General features: G+C 36.5%; 1 protein-coding gene and 1 long non-coding RNA gene across 3 annotated transcripts; one reads left to right on the top strand and one right to left on the bottom strand.

The window, feature by feature from the left end:
• Positions 1–10,992: 10,992 nt before the first annotated feature.
• LOC121803293 (transcription factor HEC3-like) lies at positions 10,993–11,713 on the top strand. Its single transcript, XM_042202973.1, has one exon. The coding sequence runs from the start codon at positions 11,141–11,143 to the stop codon at positions 11,609–11,611; it is 471 nt and encodes a 156-aa protein (XP_042058907.1). The 5' UTR covers positions 10,993–11,140; the 3' UTR covers positions 11,612–11,713.
• Positions 11,714–20,002: 8,289 nt separating this feature from the next.
• Positions 20,003–21,468, bottom strand: LOC121803394. Of its 2 annotated transcripts, none has more exons than XR_006050983.1 (2): positions 21,436–21,468; positions 20,003–20,849 (listed from the first exon to the last, which is right to left on the bottom strand). It is a non-coding gene; the product is annotated as an uncharacterized LOC121803394 (long non-coding RNA). The 2 variants fall into 2 exon arrangements; XR_006050982.1 differs by having other exon boundaries at positions 21,408–21,462.
• Positions 21,469–21,682: the final 214 nt, after the last annotated feature.

Raw genomic sequence — 21,682 nt, 5'->3', positions numbered from 1 at the left:
ATTACGAATTTCAATTAGCAGCATGGGTAGGGGGTTGGTTGTTTTAAGATGAAATTGCATACTTATGCTTAATCATGGTCCATGAGAGTGTTCGCAATTTCTCTCTCTTTTTCATCACCTTTTTGTAAAACTCATGTATATATACCTGGTGTGAGTTGTAAACAAATTATGATTAAAATTTATTGCTAAACTAACTAAAAATCGTTAAGGACATTTTTTAATACAATTAAAGATATGTTAATTTGTGTTTCTGAATATACTACCGAAATTTCAAAAAACATCCTTATTGTTGGTGTCCCAACTAAAATTAATGGACACAAATAGAAGCGTCTTAAAAAATAAAAAATTAAGTTAATTTGTAAACTTGCTTTTGCTTCTTAAATTATTGTTATTTTTTAAAACTTTTCAATACAAGTGATTGCGCCTCAATTTTTATGTCCATAAAAGATAGGTCTTTTGTAATATGAATTTATCTAAATATCTTATTCTTATTGTATAGGAGTATATTTTTGTGTCTATGTAGTAATGTAAATATTCATAAACTTATAAAAGAACAATAGGAGTATATACTACTAGTTCAAAAGTGAAGGGATCGTCTATAAGAGTGAAGCTGTTGTTCGTATTAATTACTCCATATATGGATGACGTGACATCGTTATTGAAATAGTTATATTTTAGAATTTGAAAATTTGTTACTGCTTTGGTTAAATTAGGTAAAATCACTTGTAAATACATAAATTTGATATAAGTATAGTTGAAAGATTCTTGATGATAGTATTCTAAATTTCTAATGTCATTCATAATTAATGTTTGATTTTAATCACCCAAAGTGATTAAAAAAATGGTTTGTAAGTTTCCATAAAATTATTCCTAACTCATAAAAATAGACCATTTTTTATTATTATCATTTTGGCATGTTCCATAAAAATAATTTTTATTTTAAGAAATTTTTTCTCTCCAATAAGGTGGACCATCATAGATCTTAATTTATAATATTTTAATTACTTTTTCTTTCAATTTTTCTTACTTATCAATTGTGCATTAAAACTCATGTCATATCAGAAGTGATTTAATTTTATGAGACGGATGGAGTACATGTGAAATGTCTTGTCTAGAGCTTTGCAATAGACATCATGAAAAATAAAGTTCTTAGACAATGAAATACTATGAACCAGTGGCGGATCTAGGGGGGGCAGGAGGGGGCGGTCGCCCCCTCCGTGCGATTATTTTCCCCTTATCGGGACGTAAAATTACCATGTTCGCCCCCTCCGTTTGCCTCCGGCGTCACCCCGAACAACGAAAAGAATAGCCATGTCCGCACTAAATCAAACTAATACTATATATTCCGCCCCCTCCGATTCCGGATCCTGGATCCGCCACTGCTATGAACTAATGTCAAATTATATTAAAAATTCACACTATTCTTTAACTTATGTTGAAGACTGAATTGAGTATAGTTTTTGAAATTTACATGCTAGGTACCAATCGACTGATCTTCTGTTTTTGGTTAATTCATGGTTTAAAATTGTAGCATCGACAACGTAACAAAGTTCAAAATAAACGACAAAGAAGAGACCAATATTACTCTTTATTCTTATAAATAATTTATAAATTAAACTGTTTGGACTTTGGAATTAAATCCAATATTCCGGAGGATTTCAAGGCTCCAATCCGGACTATCTTTGATGTCACTCTTTGGTTTTTGTAGGCGTACGTAGGATATTATCGTCACTGCAAGTATTATTATCATTTATCTGTATAATTTAAATTTAGAAATTCTAACCATTTCGGTGTTAAATATCAATAAACTGATTTTATAAAATTTTAAAAAATTTAAAAGCAATTAATTAACCTGTTCTGATGCTATTTTGAATTGTTATATTTCTTATGAATAATAGTAAAATGAGTCATCATAAGAAGAAAGTATACATTTAGTCATCATGAATGGTCCTAACTCTACAAGGGCGACTTTATCGAATTTATGGTTACAACTAATTAATTCCATAGGATTCATGGATACAATTAGACTGTATTGGACAGATTCACTAATAAATGCATGTTTATATAAGTATTTATAAGCAGTCGAATGTGCATAGTAACAGGATTGCATGATTCAAATAATAATTATTCAAAGAAGTGACAAAAGTTGTTGTGGAATTGGGACTAATTAATGTAGATTAAAGTGAAATAGGTTAAGAAAAGTGCACATTGCAATTATTCAAATAAAATAAAGACATTCATAATTTATCAATAGCAAATTGAAGGGATTCGTTTGTAAGACAATATTTATGAACTTTTTTGGGTTCGAGACTTTATAAATGAGAATAAAAAAATGGTTTTGAGACATTATTAATAGGGCACAGGGAATATAATTAAGAAGCGTAAGATTTCGTGTAGTTTTTACGAAAAAAGGTTTTAACCAACCCCGGTATCCGTTGGAATCGTGCTTGGTCAAATGATTTTTTACTAATAATAAATGTTACAAGACATTTAATTTTGTGAAATTAAATGCAATAACATCGATCTACGTTCCGAGTAGATGACCGTAGTATATTCATTTTCTCAAATCCGATTCCCGGTGAGTGAGAAATAATATATTAAAGTTGGCCACAATAAAGCTAGAAATGAGCTATGTGAAAAGACTAAGGGATTAATTAACTAGGTGTTAATTATCCCACATCGGGGATGATAAACTTCTTTGATGAAGTATTTAATCAGATGAATTATCATGTGTAATAATTATCGTGGAATAAGACATGTGACAGAGCCCACGCGCGCGCACATACGCACGCCGCCGCCCGCGACCCGCGCACCGTGTCCCGTGCACCGGGTGCCTTGGTCTTTGGGCTGTTCTTTGGAGCTGGTCGTTGAGCGTGGTTCAAGCCTCGCTTGTTCTTTTTAGACCACCCCAAACTCCACGCTATCCCCGACGGGTCCTAGTCCACGTCATGGTCCCGCTGGACCCCGACGCACAACAGGAGACAAAAGGTCCCTGCTGGACCCCGACGCATAACGGGAGACAAAAGGTCCTCGACGGTCCATGGTGTATCCTGTCGTGTAGCATGTCCAGATGCGCCGTGTCTCTTCAGCTCCCATTGGCTAGTGCACCAGTCAATAACCCCCGGCGGTTATAGTCAAACCATCATGGCACACATAATGGCTGTTGACTTCATCAATGCCCTGCAGGTGGACTTGGCCTATAAATATGCATGCATCCATTGCATTCTACACAGAACATACACAAGCATCTTGCATACACGCTCTCTCCCTCTCTGCATAATCTTCCCCGTCGAAGCTCTGCCCCCGCCTTACTCCCGTTCGCCGGAGCTCTGCTGCTAGCAGTGCTGCTATTTCAGAGACGAAGCCGTTTTATCTTTGAGGACGACACGCCAAACCGATAGCACTACCGGGACGTATCTCGTCTTACAGAAAGAGGACTCCTCGACTCGGCTTACCACTTTCCACAAGTTTTCCGTGTAATTTTGTTCAGTTATTTTTCGTGTAATTTCCTTGTTTTATTTTCCATTGTAGTTTCGCCCGGCAAGATTTGTATATCTCATTTAAAAAACAATCGCAAGACGAGATATTCTTGCCACTAAGGAGTTTACACACCAACTGAACATAAATCAACACCTTTGCTTGGAGATGTCGACTTACCCGTCTACCGCCGCTGCCACCGTTCCATCCACTGTGTCCCCCGTCGCTCCCGTCAACACGTCGTCGGACATAACGATGATTCCGACTCCTGGCTTCTCAACTTCTTCCTCAACACTTGGGTGTTTGACAACCTCTCTGGGACCGTTTCCGGATTCACCTCGAGTGTCGGGGCCTTCGGGCACGGGTGTTGGATCCTTCGGGGTCAATATAAGTGCTAGCTCCTTCAGGGCAGCACGGGTACTGGACCCTTTGGGGTCAACACGTGTGCTAGCTCCTTCGGGATCGGCACGAGTGCTGGATCCATCGGGGTCGGCACGGGTGCTGGATCTTTCAGGGTCGGCACAAATGCGGGGGCCTCCATGCTCCACGCAACTGTGGGGGGTACTGTGCCCCAACCAATTGTTAGCTCCTACGGGGCAACGGATTTGGTCCCTTCGATGGGACAAGCTCGACACCAATGGCACCAAGGATGATGCCACCCACCGAGAAGCTATCGAAGTTCACGGGAACGAATTTCAAGAGATGGCAACAGAAAATGTTGTTCTACCTAACAACGTGTATTGCATTATTCCCACATCAAAACAAGTGTGAGAAATGCTAGATAAGAAGTACCGTAGTGATGATGCGGGTACTAAAAAATTTGTAATAGCCAAGTACTTGGACTACAAAATGGTCGACTCCCGACCAATCATGTACCAAGTGCAAGAGCTCCAGCTCATCATTCATGACCTCGCCGCCGAGGGAATGGCCCTGCCTGATTCTTTCACGGCGGGCACGGTCATTGAAAAACTTCCACCCGGCTGGAAGGACTTCAAGAGCTACCTTAAGCACAAGCGAAAGGAGATGAATTTTGAAGAATTGATCGTTAAGTTGCGCATAGAGTCAGACGTGCGCAAACGCGATGAATTGGCTAAGGGCCATGGCCCAAATGTTGCAAAGACCAATCTATTGGAGCGGGGCGGTCCCTCCAACAAACGCTCCCGTCCAATTGCAAAGGACAAGGGCAAGAAGAAGCAGCCTGCGAGGAAGGTTGAAGGCAACTGCTACAACTGTGGCAAACCTGGCCACTTTTCCAAGGACAGCCGCAAGCCGAAGAAGAAGCCGACTGCCCATGTTGTTGAAAAAGAGTTCAAGGACTGGGATGAAAGTGACCTTGTTGCTGTGGTCACAGAAGAAGTCAACCTTGTTGATAACAAAGGTGGCTGGTATATCGACACTGGAGCTACTGCCCACGTTTGTACCGATAAGAGCAAGTTCGCTTCCTACACTGCAGTTGAAGGGAGGAAGATCAATATGGAGAATCAAGCCTCGTCTCAAGTCCTCGGCATTGGAGACGTGATTCTCATGATGACGTCCGGCGTCACCATCACTTTGAAGGATGTGCTGCACGTCCCGGACATCCGCAAGAACCTAGTGTCAGGATCAATACTAGTGAATAAATGGTTTAAACTTGTATTTGAATCTGATTGGTTTTCTTTGTACAAGTTTGGAAAGTCACTCAGAAAAGGCTTTGTAACGGACGAACTTTTCAAGCTTAGTGTAGTTGTACGCCATGTCCCTAAGCCGTTGGCTAATAATAAGAATGCATCTACTTCTTCTTACTTCACTGAGTGTTCTAACTTGTGGCACAATAGATTGGGACATGTAAATCCAAATGCCATTAAAAGATTAGTAAGTTTAGATTTACTAAAGGCAAATGAAGTAGAAACTCAAAACAAATGTGAAACTTGTCTTGAGGCGAAAATGACTAAGTTACCGTTTCATTCGGTTGAACGGAACACAAAAACCATTGAATTAATTCACATGGATGTATGTGACTTAAAATTGGTGCAAACAAGATGTGGTAAAAAATACTTTATCACATCCATAGATGATTGCACACGATATTGTTATGTCTATCTTTTAAGAAGTAAATACCAAGCAATAGAAGCGTTCAAAAATTATAAGAACGAAGTTGAGAATCAACTTGGATGTAAAATCAAAATGATTCGAAGTGATAGATGGGGTGAATACGTAGCCCCGTTTGAGGAATTATGCAACGCAAGTGGTATAATTCACCAAACGACTGCACCATATTTACCACAATCTAATGGTGTTGCAGAACGCAAGAATCGAACTCTCAAAGAGATGATGAATGCGTTACTAATCAGTTCGGGGAAGCCTCAGAACATGTGGGGGGAAGCTGTTTTGACAGCCAACTACATCCTAAAAAAAATCCCACGCAAAGGTAAGAACGTTACTCCTTATGAGCTGTGGAAGGGAAGGAAGCCATCTTACAAATACCTCAAAGTGTGGGGGTGTTTGGCTAAGGAAATGGTTCCTCCGCCCAAAGAAGTTACAATCGGTCCTAAAACTGTTGATTGTATCTTTATGGGTATGCACTTAATAGTAGTGCATATCGATTCGTTGTCCACAAGTCTGAAATACCGACTGTGACCATGGGAACAACAATCAAGTCAATAAATGTTGTATTTCTTGAAAATATATTTCCTCGCAAAGACAAGGAAAATATTACACCCAATTCTGAGACGAGAATTGAGGATGAAGCCACTAGTTCTAAATCAGTAGATGAAGAGCCTGAATCTCGCAAGCGAACAAGGCATGATCTAAACGATGCGGTACTAAGACATGGTAGCAGGGTCAGAACACCAAAGACATTTGGTCCTAACTATATTGCATTTATGTTGGATGAAGAACCAACATCGATAAAAGTAGCCTTTGCTGGCCAGATGGGTTGCATTGGAAAGAAGCTGTTCAAAGCGAAATTGATTCAATTTTGCTAAACCACACGTGGGTGTTGGTTGATCTACCTGAAGGTGCTAAACCTTTAGGATGCAAATGGGTCCTTAAAAGAAAGTTTAAGGCCGATGGAACAGTGGACAAGTAAAGCTAGACTGGTAGTCAAAGGCTTTAAACAAAAGGAAGGGTACGATTTCTTCGATACCTACTCACCTGTAACGAGGATTACATCAATTCGAGTGCTTTTCGCGATTGCTGCTGTACACAATCTTGAGATTCTTCAAATGGATGTTAAGACTGCGTTTCTAAATGGTGACCTTGAAGATGAAATCTATGGAACAACCTGAAGGTTTTGTAGTACCTGGACAAGAGAAAAAGGTGTGCAAGCTGGTTAAATCCCTCTATGGATTGAAACAAGCGCCGTTGCAGTGACACTTGAAATTTGATAACGTTATGTTATCAAATGGATTTAAAATCAATGAATGTGACAAATGTGTCTACATTAAGAACACAGATAACAGATACGTTATAGTGTGTCTCTACGTTGATGATATGTTAATCATGGGTAGTAACACCCAAGTGATTAACGACACGAAAGCCATGTTAAATAGAAACTTCAACATGAAGGATATGTGTCTAGCCCATGTAATTCTTGGAATGAAAACTCTAAGAACATCCGAAGGAATCACCTTAACACAATCTCATTAGGTATCTTACTAATTGCACTCGACCTAATATTGCTTGCGCCGTGAACAAGTTGAGTCGTTATACGAGCAATCCAAGCAAAGAGCATTGGAAAGCTCTTGTAAGAGTTTTGAGGTATCTCAAGTATACTCAAAATCATGGGCTACACTTTTCGAGATACCCCCCGGTACTTGAAGGGTACTGCGATGCAAATTGGATATTCGATAACAAAGACTCACTTTCAACAAGTGGATATGTCTTTACTATTGAGGGTGGTGCTGTCTCGTGAAAATTCACGAAACATACATGTATAACCCGATCTACTATGGGATCTGAATTCATAGCTTTAGATAAAGCCGCGGAAGAAGTCGAATGACTTAAAAACTTCCTTGAAAATATTCCATGTTGGTCAAAGCCCGTGCCTCCAGTGTTAATTCACTGTGATAGCGAGCCGCTATTGGGAGGACAAATAGTGGCTTGTACAATGGTAAGTCTCGACACATTCGTCGACGACATAATACCGTGAGACATTTGATCACAACAGGGGTGATTACAATTGACTACGTGAAGTCATTGGATAATCTAGCGGATCCGCTAACCAAATGGTTAAATCGTGATCAAATGAATAAATTGCTAGAGGGAATGAGTTTGAAATCCACAAAATAAAGAATTGTCATAGTGGTAACCCAACCATGATGACTGGAGATCCCAAGAACTTGGTTCAATGGGAAAACTAAGCTATGAGAGTTCGTGTGAAACACTCATCTATATCTATTCCCTAGAGAGCAATAGAGTGTTGTAAAACTTGCCTAGTGGTGAGGTTAAGTCTATGACTTTTAATGATCCCTAAAGGATCTCGTTGAGATGAAGTTCTCTAGGAGACCGAGTATGGCAAGATACTTAACGAGGAATCACCTATGTAAGTGTGAGGTGGAGCCGCTTCAAACGATACACTTATGAATCCAAAGTGGTGTCCAAGGCTAGAAATGGACACAAAACGTGAGAATGGATGAGGTTGAGGTTTTTAAGTGTTAACATCATTGTCTCGGTGCACGCCGTGGAGAAATAGTTCAAAGCATCGCGCTACTAGTCCGCCTGTGTATCCGATGGTGTTGACTATGGATGGTTCAAAGCCAAAAACTACCTATCCTTATGCTTACATACCTCTTGAGGGTTCAGCTTGTGTCTGCATACATATGCATTTGACAATTTCCACTCATGTGGGGAATTGTTGGAATCGTGCTTGGTCAAATGATTTTTGACTAATAATAAATGTTACAAGACATTTAATTTTATAAAATTAAATGCAATAACGTCGATCTACGTTCCGAGTAGATGACCGTAGTATATTCATTTTCTCAAATCCGATTCCCGGTGAGTGAGAAATAATATATTAAAGTTGGTCACAATAAAGCTAGAAATGAACTATGTGAAAAGACTAAGAGATTAATTAACTAGGTGTTAATTATCCAACATCGGGGATGATAAACTTCTTTGATGAAGTATTTAATCAGATGAATTATCAGGTGTAATAATTATCGTGGAATAAGACGGGTGACAAAGCCCACATGCGCGCACGGTGCACCGTGTCCCGTGACCCGTGCCCCGTGCCCTGTGCACCGGGTGCCTGGTGCCTTGGATCTTGGATCTTGGCAATTGGTCATTGGGTGGTCTATGGGCTATTCTTTGGAGCTGGTCGTTCAGCGCGGTTCGAGCCTTGCTTGTTCTTTTTAGACTACCCCAAACTCCACGCTATCTCCGACGGGTTCTTTTTAAAAGTCGTACTCCCTTAAGCCGAATAATATAATTTGCTAATTAATGATAATTACTTTTAAGTAATACAAAATTTTCCCATATATTAAGCAATTGTAAGATGTGTAAGAACCAAAGGTATTCTATCCACATAATGGGTGAGTAACAGAACATAAAATATAGTCTCAGCCCTTTCATTTCATTAATTCTTGCCTGATTATGTAACATTTTAAATCTTATAAATGGTTGCTATGTATAAAGTATTTGCAAAATCTACCAAATTTCGCATTTGGATTTTCTTACTTATTTTGTTTACAGATAAAAAATGTTAGTACTACCATTATTATGAGTTTTTGCAATTAAAATTTGGTGAAATTTTACCTCGTACATCTAGTAGATTAGTAGCACGTTCCATTGTACACAATAGTATTCAATGCATCATTTAAGTTAGATATTAATTAGAACGAAAACATATATATTTCTTACGACATTAATTGATTAATGATAAAAAAAAGACTGCATCTTTAGTTGATAAAGAAGTAACGTATGAAATATATTGAGCTCTTATTTTGGAAATTATCATGATCTCAGCCAGATGCAGTTCATCGAGTGGTCATTGTCACTCAAGAGAAATTTAAGAAATATTAGCGAAGCACTGTGACGATCGTGTCAAATTATTATTAATAAATAGGGGTGCATAAGAAGTAAAAATTAATTTCTTTAGCCAGACTTTTTCAATAAATTATAGAGATTTTTTTCATGCTTTTTTTTACTTTTAAAGTAACTGCAACAGGAATACCAAGTGGATTCACAATTGATGGAATACTCATCTTAGAAACAATATTAGAAATTTCTGATATATGTATTATTTCCTTTAATGATTATAGTGAGATATTGGTTTGTTTCACTAACTAAGTATATATAGTATAAATTGTTTTTCAATTGTTTCTTTGTAAGGTGTTTGAACATAGAGATTTATGATTCAAATTCTACTATAGTAACAATGATATATTGTCACCGATCACAAGCAAATATGATATACAATCATTCCAATTGTTGCATCAGGTTTCAATTTAAAACTATTTATAACTAGGGTTAATTGCTTAAAAAAATCTATTTTTTTATCAATTTTAATTAGTAAAAGGAGTACTAATTATACCACTTGTTGCAATATTAACCTAAAATGAAAATTCGGATTAACGAAATTCTAAAAATGTTGTAGCAATATTCTAAAAACGCATCTATTATTAGTGCTACAGATTATAGTTTATGAGAAAAAAAATGCATGAGTTCATAAACAAATACTCACTCCATTTTTTTGAGATTGAACACTTATTAAGGAAGAAAGAAAAAAAAGCTAAATAGGAGTAACATTTGTCATAAAATGGAGTGATTAAATGGATGTCAAATCGCAATCGAGAATGACCGAATATGATGCAGTTTCATCAGTCGACGTCAAGAAACGACACTGAGAAAGTTTTCTATGCCAGACTGACTTGAAATTCACACGCGCCGAAACACAGTGACTTCGATCATTCGACAATTTTTAGGTGAAAAAACACAATTTACAATTTTTTCAGGTTTATTTTTAATTTCTTAGTATTCGTTTCATTTTTTTTTGGGTCTCTAGGGTTTTCTAGCTGCTTATAAATGGTGGGTGTATTTGTTTTGAACGAAAGTTTTGATTAATAGGAGTATTTACATTTTCAAGAAATTGAGTTTTCTCTTACTATTACTCAATCAAATTTTATAACGTTTTTCATCAGAACATATGAGAGGAACGAAACCAACAGACACAGAAACTAAGGTTTCTAAATCTTATTTATTAAATAGTTCAAAGATATCATTTAAACTAATAATAAAACCGCAACAAAAACTTTTATTACTAATTAAGATAAATTCAAGGGGATAGAGGTAGCATAATTAATTTTATTCAGCATCGCATTGCCACTACAATTTAAAAATAATAAAAAAATTCCTTAATGAAGATATGTATAGATAGAGAGAGTATAAATATTAAAAAGTGGATGTAGCAGGAAAAAGCAATAGTTGAAAAAACAAACCCTAACAATCTGTGTGATGAAGAAATTTGACAACTAGTTTCCCTCACTTTATCCCAAGGCTGGTCCCATCTCCATTCTCCTCCTATTTATATCCCAATTTCCCACCTCTCTCAAAAGCTGCAAAGCCCCATCAAAGATTTCTTCAACCTATTATTCCATAGAGGAGACTCATAAATCTTAATCCCCTCCTTCTCTCTACAGAAAAAGAAAAAGAAAAAAAAAATAATATACTCCACTTTATAATAATGGAACACAAGCTCTGGGATAATCCATACGCCATGGCAATGGCAATGGAGGAGCATAGCAACGACTACGATCTCTACCTCCCGTTTCACCACGAGGAGGAGGATCCCGAGGAGGAGGAGGAGGAGCTCGGGGCGATGAAGGAGATGATGTTCAAGATCGCCTCAATGCAGCCTGTCGACATCGACCCCGCCACCATCCGCAAGCCGAGGAGGCGGAACGTGCGGATCAGCGACGACCCGCAGAGCGTCGCCGCCCGTCACCGCCGCGAGCGGATCAGCGAGAAGATCCGCATCCTGCAGCGGCTGGTGCCGGGCGGGACCAAGATGGACACGGCCTCCATGCTCGATGAGGCTATTCGGTATGTTAAGTTCTTGAAGAGGCAAATCCGAATTCTCCAAGGCGGCGGCGGTGGCGACGCTCCGGCCCCGCCGCCGCCCTACTTGTTCGGCGCCGCCGCAGGTCATGACTAATAAGTTTGTTGATGTTTAGTTAGTTCATTTTAGTTTAATTATTATTTGCCCTAATATGTATGTTTATATATACTAATTGGACCAGTGGAATTAATTGATATTTGTGATTTGGTCAAAATATAATATTTATGTCTGTATATACTGGTTAACGAAGCTAGGATTTTGATGTTGGATGGCTCTGTTGGCAATTGAAACTAAAAATATAACATATAACTGTCCCATATCGGTGTCAAGATAAAACTGAAACTAATATATAAGTCTCATGGGCCCCTCCTCCTATCACCAATTGGTTTTAGGATGGAACCCATGGATTTCTATCATGGTATCAGAGCGGGTCGCCGACTGTGGGTCATATTTAACTGACCCAGCAGTATATCTGGGCTGAAACCGAAAAAAAAAATGACTAACCCAGCAGTATAACTGGGCTGAAAATTTGGGCCAAGTGGTCTCAACCGATCGAAAAAAATTGGACCGATTGTCCAATCGATTAGAAAAAAGTCCAACCCCTCCAAGATTCACCTTGAAGGAAAATTTGGGCCAAGTGGTCTCAACCGATCGAAAAAAATTGGACCGATTGTCCAATCGATTAGAAAAAAGTCCAACCCCTCCAAGATTCACCTTGAAGGGTTTGAGGGAGGGTGTTGGCAATTGAAACTAAAAAAATAACATATAACTGTCCCATATCGGTGTCAAGATAAAACTGAAACTAATATATAAGTCTCATGGGCCCCTCCTCCTATCACCAATTGGTTTTAGGATGGAACCCATGGATTTCTATCAGGCTCAATTCGCTATTGAGAGTTGTGCAGTTTCTTCTGGCATGAATATAGAGAAAAGTAATGAAAAACAAATCATAAAATAATGAGTGATGGAAATTAGAAATAATATGTATGTTTATACTATATACTAATTGGACCATTGGAATGAATTGATATTTGTGATTTGGTCCAAATATATTATTTATGTCTGTATATACTCATTAACGAATCAAAGATTTTGATGTTGGGGTTCACTTCACTATTGAGAGCTGTGCAGTTTCTTTTGGTGTGAATATCGTCGAAAATGGTATTGATATGGGTGACAAAGGAGTGAAAGTAATAAAAAAAAAATTTATAAAATAATGAGCGATGGAAATTAGAAATATATACGGTGACGTGACGGCATGAGGTGATGATCCTAAATTCCAACTGAATAATTATTTTAGTAATTTCTTAAATGAAGTGGTATTTGATGAAGAAATGAAAACCATCATGTGATGATAAGAAAAAAAATAAAGGTTTGTTAGGATTTCGTTGACTAAATGGGCATCGGAATAATCAAAAAACGGTTAGCTCTGCTAACTTATTTATTGTATGTTTGTATAAATTAAAACCTTTGGTCATCTGAAAGTTCCTTTCGCCTAATTCCCTCCCCAAAAAAATGTCATATAGTACTATAATACACACACTTGACCTATGAGTGTGTGTAGTATAGGCTTATGGAAGTGAGTGTGGTGATATTAAATTGGATATTCCAAAATAGGCAGAAATGATTGATATTTTGCAGTAGGTACTGCAAATATCAGAGAGATCAACATTGCCGATCAAACCCTACTGTGACAGACTAGTACTAAGATTTTCCTCGGTTGCAAATTTGCTGCCTAAGTTTCAGTAGATCTAGGTAATATATATACATCCACCCTCTATACTCCAAAATTAGGTTGAGCTATGATTAATGTCGTTGGATTCCTTGTAATTAAAATTACAAGTTTAAGAATAAGTTTTTATAATAAAAATAGTGGGCATATTTTGAGAAAAAAAAAGAATATGGAGCCAAGTCTGTTAGATGTATATGCTCTAAGTTTCGTTTCTTAACCTAATTGTATTAACCATATAATTAGATTGTGATTCTTTTTCTGTAAAATTTTAGGAAGTTAAGTAATTGTTGAATTTAATGATGCTAATGAATTCAACTGCCCTGGCAGAAAAGCTTCTATACATGTTCATTTTGGTTCCTTTTCCCTTTTTTTCTGTGAGATGTTAAAATAGGGAGGAGGGAATAAGATTTAATGCAGTGGAAGTTGAATTCATATAGTGTCACCTTGTACCTTCAGATTATTGTAGTTTCTTGATTTCATGATTTATTTTGATGGTTTTGTAATTTGTTATTTTACTATACATATACTCCCACCATCCCAAAGAGTATGAACTTTGGGTTCGGCATAGGTTTTAATAAATAAGGGGTAAAGTAAGAGAAGGAGAGAAAGAGTAGAGGAAATAATGTTAGAGGAGAGTGAGGTCCACATTATTATAATGCTATAAGTGTTAATGGTGATGGTATAAGTTGTAAATAAAATGATGTGTAAGAGTAGTATGTTGTTTGAATTTTTCAAAATTAGAAAGTTCATACTCTTTAGGGACGGATGAAAAAAAGGAAATAGTTCATACTCTTTGGGAACGGAGGAGCATTGTGTTTCGCGGTAACACTTTAAATTACCACACATGATAGATTACAAAATCATGAACCATTCTCTTGTGGATGGTTGGATAAATGTTAATTAGGGTTTAGTTTGCTAAACGTAAGGTATTTGTGTTAATTATATACATTAATGTTACTGAGAAACTATGTTCTAAGTTGATGACGGATGACAAATTTGGTGAGGTAAAAGTGTACACAGTACACTTATTAATTCAAATTATCTAGAGTATGATAGTTTGTTTAAGAAAAATAGAAGAAAATTAATAACAAGAATGAAAGAAGCTGATTTTCTTGCATCATATGAGGAAATATAGTTTTTGGTATTTTGGAGTATTGTTTCACAATTGTAATTCGATAGTTACAAATATACGTTAAGAAGTTACCTTATGGACATCAAAAAAGAAAAGATAAGTTACCTTGGCAAAACTGTTTCTTCACAAAACAACTCACTATTTTGGGATTCTCTCTATTTTGTCAAGCAACAATATTTCGTGAGACTTTTCAACCTTTAGGAATACAAAAAACAAAGCTAAAACTGAATAACTTGAAAAAGTAATAAAAAAAGGTTTCCAATCCTTTAATCATTGGTGAGTTAGGAGTCCGTCAACGGAAAAAGCATAACATCACCAAAAACAAAGGAGAAGCAGCATCTAAGTCTAATCTAAGCAGATCCAAAAGGCAAAAATCATAGAAGACTAGCTACACCATCCACCAAGCCACGCTCATAGCGATCCTACTACGTTCTCCCAACAAACAAAAACAAACAAGTAAAAATGACATCAAAACACACCATATTCAACAATTCCTACTTCTTTTTGGATACCAAAACTCCCATCCACTTCTAATATCTTCCCGACTATTATGGTGTCAATGTCAATGAAGAGTTTGGCACCAACCTTTAATCCATGTACCCTAAACCCTAATCTCCCAATCCAATGTCTCATAATTTGACAAGTGCGAGTTTTAATAAATTATTTAACTTTGTGAAGAAAAGCGGGTGCATAAAGTTAGTGAATTGAGTTTCACTAACTAAAAACTTACTAAAAATTGTAAAAATAAAATGGAACATTTATTGGGGACCTTCCACAAATGAAATATGTGGCATTTTATGGGGAACGGAGGAAGTATTTTTTCGAGGTGCTTGATGGAATGTATCCGAAGAAAATGAAATGGAAGTGGAAACAAAACGAAGATAGAAATGAAATGGCTATTCTCGTAAATTAAGAAAGGAATGACTATTTATTAACCTTCTTTTTTTTGAAGAAAGACTATTTATTAACCGTATTCGCTAAACATGATCGGCTCCCTTAGATTGCTGCGAAAAAGTGATTTATATACAAACAGATTTTAGAAAAATAACCTAATTTTGTTTTCAACGTATTAATGGTTTCAAAACAAGCCCACTAACAACTCAAAACTATGCACAATCAGCCCAAAACAGTAGCCCTAACACCATAGGCTTATCAACATAAAAATCAATCGAGCAACGCATAGGATTTATATACAAACAAATTGCTTGCCTTTTGTAATGTTCTCGGTTTTGAGTTAAAAACATTAATTAATTAGTCATATGATTGGCCTTCAAATTATGATTTATTCTTTAAAATTAATTGATCAAACAATTCTATTATTTTATGTAACCTTAAGAACAACATAGTAACCAATATTCACTACAAAAAATATGCTCGTTTCCGACAACATATTTCCCAGCACACCTTGCGCTCGCAAATTAGGACAACATTGACCACAATTGCGAGGAAAAATGAACACAGACCATTTTCCGAAAATGGTTAATACAACGAGTGGTCGGAAAATTATTTAGGAAAAAAATAACTATTATTTTTCCACCGATAGTTTGTGAGTGAAATAAATTATGTTCACTGGATTGCTAGGAAATACGAGTGCCCAAAAATTGTGCTCGGAAATGTTCGAGCACAAGTACACGTGCTCACAGATTTCCGAGCACAATTTATGGGTGATCAGAAATCTTTAACTCTTATGCAAGATCAATTTCTTATTTCTCATTTTTCCTCATTCTCATTTTTTCTTCCCTGTTCTTGTGTGTAATTTTTTCTATTTAAAGTGAAAGCACTTGTTCTTGTGTTCGATGTTTGTGTTTGTTTTATCTCTCGTAGTTGTTTTCTGAGTTCCCCTGTCGTTGTGGGCTGATCAAATCGGAAGGTCAAAATGATCCAGCCGATCGATGGATATCTTCACATGCAGATGCATGTGAGTGGATCCAGAGGAAATTCAAACTGATCAACTTGACTTAATTCCAACTTATCTCGTGCGCAAATTGTAACATCCCAAAATTTTTGCGACTCTTATTTGAATATGTCGATTGGGAATTTTATTTATGAAATTTAATTGTTGCTATGTGATTGAGTTTGATTATGTGGAATAAATGATTATGGGTGTTTGGAATGAAGAACAATTTATATTTCAAATGTGGGGGGATCAATTTAAATAAGATCATGCATTTTATTCTAGCCAAATAAAGTGGCTATTGTCGGCCCCTCCAATTATTGGAAATTATATTATTTTCTTGGATTTAATTAATTTTTTTGGGATATTCATCCAAATTAAATTCAAATCAAATTATCCCTAAATTGTGCTAATGAAATTCGAACTCTAGCCTATTATTTTTTAGAGTTTCGAATATTCGCTATTTTTAATTAGGAGGATGAATTAGTTTCTTTGATTTAATTGGTACCTTGTTGGTTCCCTTGATCTATTTTAAATCCAATTAAATCTTGCCACCTTTTATTTCCTCACCCTAATTTAAATTAAGAGTTGAATTATTTCTTTGCGGCTAATTAAGCCAATTTTCGCCCCCCTCTATTTTGTAGAGGAGAATATATTTGTTTCCTATTTTGTGGAACCCCTTTTATTCAATGAAATACCAAATTAATACCTAAGTCAAATTAATTGGGGATGTGAATATTTCCTTGTGTCGCACGCCCTTTTTGTTTAATTTTCGTGTGGAAATTTATTTAATTGTTACCTATTTTATGGGACTCTTTTTCTATAAAGAAATTACCAAATTTAAACCCTATTCTATTTAATTGAGGATTTAAACAATTTCCTTGTGCATTCCCTATGGAATTTTCGGCCCCTTTTTTTCTACTTGGAGATTTAATTTATTTTGTTCCATTGTTTATGGAATAGTCATTGTTTTATTTCCTAAATTGTGAATCTATTTTTCTCCAAGTAAATACCAAATAAATTCCTTATTAATTTTTTTCAACCCAATTTTTGAAATTTCCTTCTTTTTAATTGTGGGATTTTATTTATTGGCCTCTATTTTATTCCTCCACAATTAATTAATTTTTGGGATTAAACCTAGGACTATATAATCACCTAAACTAAACCCTAGCCCCCATTCTCCCTCAAATCTTCGTCCACCTTCATCATCTCCCTCTCTCCACACGCCACTCTCCTCTCACTCTCTTCATCCTCTCCAAAATTTCTTCCATACTTGTTCTTGCATCCATTGGAGTTGTAATTTTCAAGAGTTCCCGACGAATCGCATCAATCTTTACTTCTACCGTTTAATTTTTTATTCAAGAAGATATAACTAAAATCTTTTCCTCATCTTCTCCATTGAAACATTGTTCTTGATTCTCTCATGCATATAGTGAGTGTAGGAATCATAGATCGCATAATTAATCAGTGGGAATTTGTGTTTTGTATGAGAGAATTGTGAATATGCGATTTTGAATGAATATGTGTGAAGTTTGAATGAATCATTGGTGAATGATGTGTGATTATATGAGAACATGATTGTGAAAACCTTTTGAAGCATGTTTGTGTGTGGGAAGCATGAAAAATTGTGTTTGGATGAATGAGGAAGAAACCCTAATTTCGAAATTGTGAAACCTGAAAACTGTGGTGTTCGGATAGTGGATTCCGACGTGTGTTTGACTGACCAAACGATCTTATTTTGGTGCGAATTTTTAACTGAGTAAACTTCACGGTGGTTTCTGTGTTGTGTGTAAATTTCAGCCCCTTGTGATGAAAGATGAAATTTTAATAAATATTTGAAGTCGACTGCGCAATTCTGCCAGAAACTTGTATTCTCGCTCAGAAAGTTTCGTTTTCTATTTGACCGACCAAATGGCCTCATTTTGATGAGAATTTTGAACTGGATGCAATTTGAAGCGTCTTCTATGTTGTGTGAAAATTTCAGCCTGATTGGACATCGGATAAAGTTTTGGTAAATTTTTCAATTGAACTGCGCAGTACTGCCTGAATTTTTGTGTCCCGACCAGAGAGTTTCATTGTTGTTTTGACTGACCAAATGACATGATTTTGATGTAAAATTTTAACTGGATGAACTTGAATGTGTATACTGTGTTGTGACCAAATTTTAGCTTCATATGAGGTAGGATGGAGTTTTGGTGATTTTTACAAACCAACTGCAACGTTCTGTCAGATTTGTTGTTATGTTGAAATATCACTTGTTGCCAAGTTTGGGTAAATTATATGATGCATGTATGATTAAGGAATGTACCCTATGACGTGATTATGTGTGACACGTTGAGAAATATTATGGCATGTTTTTCTTATGTTGATGAATGTTTGGGATGTGTAATTTAAGAGAACGAGGAAAGGAACGATAGGACATGCATGATAATGTGAATTGATGGAAGGCTGATTTGTGTTGTGATGTTGGCAAGGGTTATTGTGTGTACGTGAGCACGAGGAATGAGGGTTGCCTTAAGTTGGATATTGAATTGTTTAAGCAAACGAGGTGGGCTTTCTTTTACAAATATTTTATTTTCTGAAAATATGATGTGGTGTTATAAGGGTGGTTTAACTTGTTATGTCAAGCCATGATGTTTTGTTTATGAGATTGTTGCCTGATGCCTAGTTCCTCCGAGCTTGCTTCGTTAGGCTATATGGCTGTGTTACGAAACGAATTCGGGTCTGAGTAGGGCCGCAAACCCTATCAGGCTGTGTACACTGGTGGGATCGTGAGCCGTCCTTGCTAGTCGGCCGGTCTCGTGGGTGAATAGTGTGGCCACACTTTCGTCGCACATGGAATGATGATTGTGATTTATGGATTGTTGAGAAAGTGGGGAGATTATTTGACTGGCCAGTCTATGAAATATTTTTGTGTTCTCGTGATATTTCTTAACTACATGTAAAACTCGAGATCACTGGTATGGATGACATAACTATATATAAAATGTTTTCGGCATGAGCCCATTGAGTACAACAAGTACTCAGCCCTGCATGTGTTTTCCCTATGTGCAGGTTGAGCGGGATGTTGCGGTGGATGTTGAGTCGGCCTTGGAAATTTTTGGATGCGTTGTGTCTTCATACATAGGCGTCATCCTTGACTCTCTTTGAAACCTTATTTCCGCTGCTATACTTTTTTTATCTATGCCCCAAGAGTTCTTTACTTCGTACTCCCTCCGTCCCGCTTTAGCAGTCCCAGTTGATCAATTTCGGGTGTCCGGCTTTAGGAGTCCCAGTTGAACTCGGTGCATAAAAATTGATGTCCACTACATCAATTTATTTATTACATCAATTAAAAGTGGGACCCAACCTCCACTACATCATTTATTTTACACACTTAAAAGCAAAAAAGTAAAAAAAAGTTGTTTAAAAGTGGGACCCAACCTCCACTACATCATTTATTTATTACACACTTAAATACCCCTTAAAACATGTGTCCGGCTCAACCGGGACTGCTAAAGCGGGACGGAGGGAGTACTATTTTTGGCATGTCAACTCCTTTTAGAAGTTAATCCGCTGTTTACTTTGTTACTCTAAAATGGGTTTTCGTAAAGTAAAACAATTGTTCTTTTGGAGGTTAATCCACTCCGACAAGGATTTCATTTGTTATGGACAAGTTTTTCAAAAAGTGAATGTTTTGGATCAAATTCGTATTTTGGTCATATGTTTAGGACCCATTTACCCTTAATGTAATCACCAAATATACATTTGTCAGCTGCATTAATTACAAACAAGCTGTGCACAAAGTATTTTTGAATGTAGTCTGTTACAGACCGGATTTTTAGTATGATATGGATCTTTTAAAGAGGCATTAATTTAGGGATAGTTGTAGTGGTGTAATTTTTATGGGAAAACTGCCCTACAATTACAGAGATATTAATCAATTTGCCAATTCATATCTGAATTGAATGGGATAAACATTGACGAAATGCACGCCTGCTAGAAATATGTATTTGTACTCCTGCCCATCATCATCAAAGTTTAGAGTGCCTTCCCGCCTGCAGTCACACTGTTAGCAGTTGCATTCGTCGTTAAGCTGTCACTCGCTCCCTCTCCACTGAACAAATCGTTGAGGCTGAAATCTTCAACATGGACTATGCCGATATGTTGTTAAAAATTATCTTCCAGTCCTACTAGAAAGGCCATGGCTTGTTTCTCATGTAACGAGCATTGCATCAATATGTTGTTAAAAAGTATGACTCGATTAGTTAATTCAATTAAATCATATTCACAAGTAACAAGGGGTAAAAATATACGTCACTATTTGCACCTGTTGATCATTTTCACAATCAATTTTGAAATCACCATTGATATTAAAATCTACACCAAGGAGGAATAATTCTTCTTTTAGGAATAGATATTTGACTCACGTTTTAGGGCTTCTTCTATTTTGTTGAGGTATCCGGATCGAAAGCCATTATCAGACTTCCACCCTTGAGCCACAATCTCCTTCATTGTTGCAGCCAAGATTACTTCTTCCTTTCCGGACCAACTACGCCTGGACTTATCACCTCTGTTCGCTCTACGTGCATCAACCCTTTCGAATTGCAACAATGTGAATGGGAAATACTAATACACAGACTGAATAAAGCATAAAACTTTAGATTAACTGCATAAAAAACACTAGACAACCACTGCATCAACAATTTTTGCATTCCTAAAACCAACTAATGAACAACTGATAAACAACAAATAAACCATTTCAGTCACTAATAAAAACACATTGCAAATACCACATAAACAACACTGCATTCGAATACATAAACCAACAACTTCACTTGGAGAAAGGTTTGAAAAAATAATAAATTTTCAGCACCTTTATCTCTATATTTCAATACATAAACAAGCAAAAACTACATAAACAACACTATGCATCACAATACATAAACCAACACTGTATAAAATAAAATCAACACACAATTAAGAAAAAAAAACTCCCAAAAATTTGGGGAAAAAAACCTCTCGAAAATCTAAACAAAATAACGAAAACGCTTGTGATGTGGAAGCAGTAAATCGACAATTGAAGTGGAAGCATAATATAAAACTACTTAGGGGAGCTTTAAATCGACATCTAAACAAACGAAATAAGCCATACTTGTTTAGATGAAAATGAGTAAACTCACTAGATTCTTCATGATGCGGAAGCACAATATAATACTGCTCAGAAGCGAGAATAGCAGGGGCTGTTACATTTATATGAATTATTAGGGTAACATAAGGATAGTTTAGTCATTAACTTAAGTTAATGAGAATAATTTGGACAATCATAATTTTACCGAACACATAAACAGGATAACTCATAAACCAAGATAAATTAACTAATCAAAACTATAATAACTATCACAAATTGTATCATATTTAATCGAAACA

Source organism: Salvia splendens, chromosome 5 (assembly GCF_004379255.2).
Source record: "Salvia splendens isolate huo1 chromosome 5, SspV2, whole genome shotgun sequence".
NCBI lineage: Eukaryota > Viridiplantae > Streptophyta > Magnoliopsida > Lamiales > Lamiaceae > Salvia > Salvia splendens.
The sequence above is the reverse complement of the archived record's forward strand: the minus strand, read 5'-3'. Positions and strand labels throughout refer to the sequence as shown.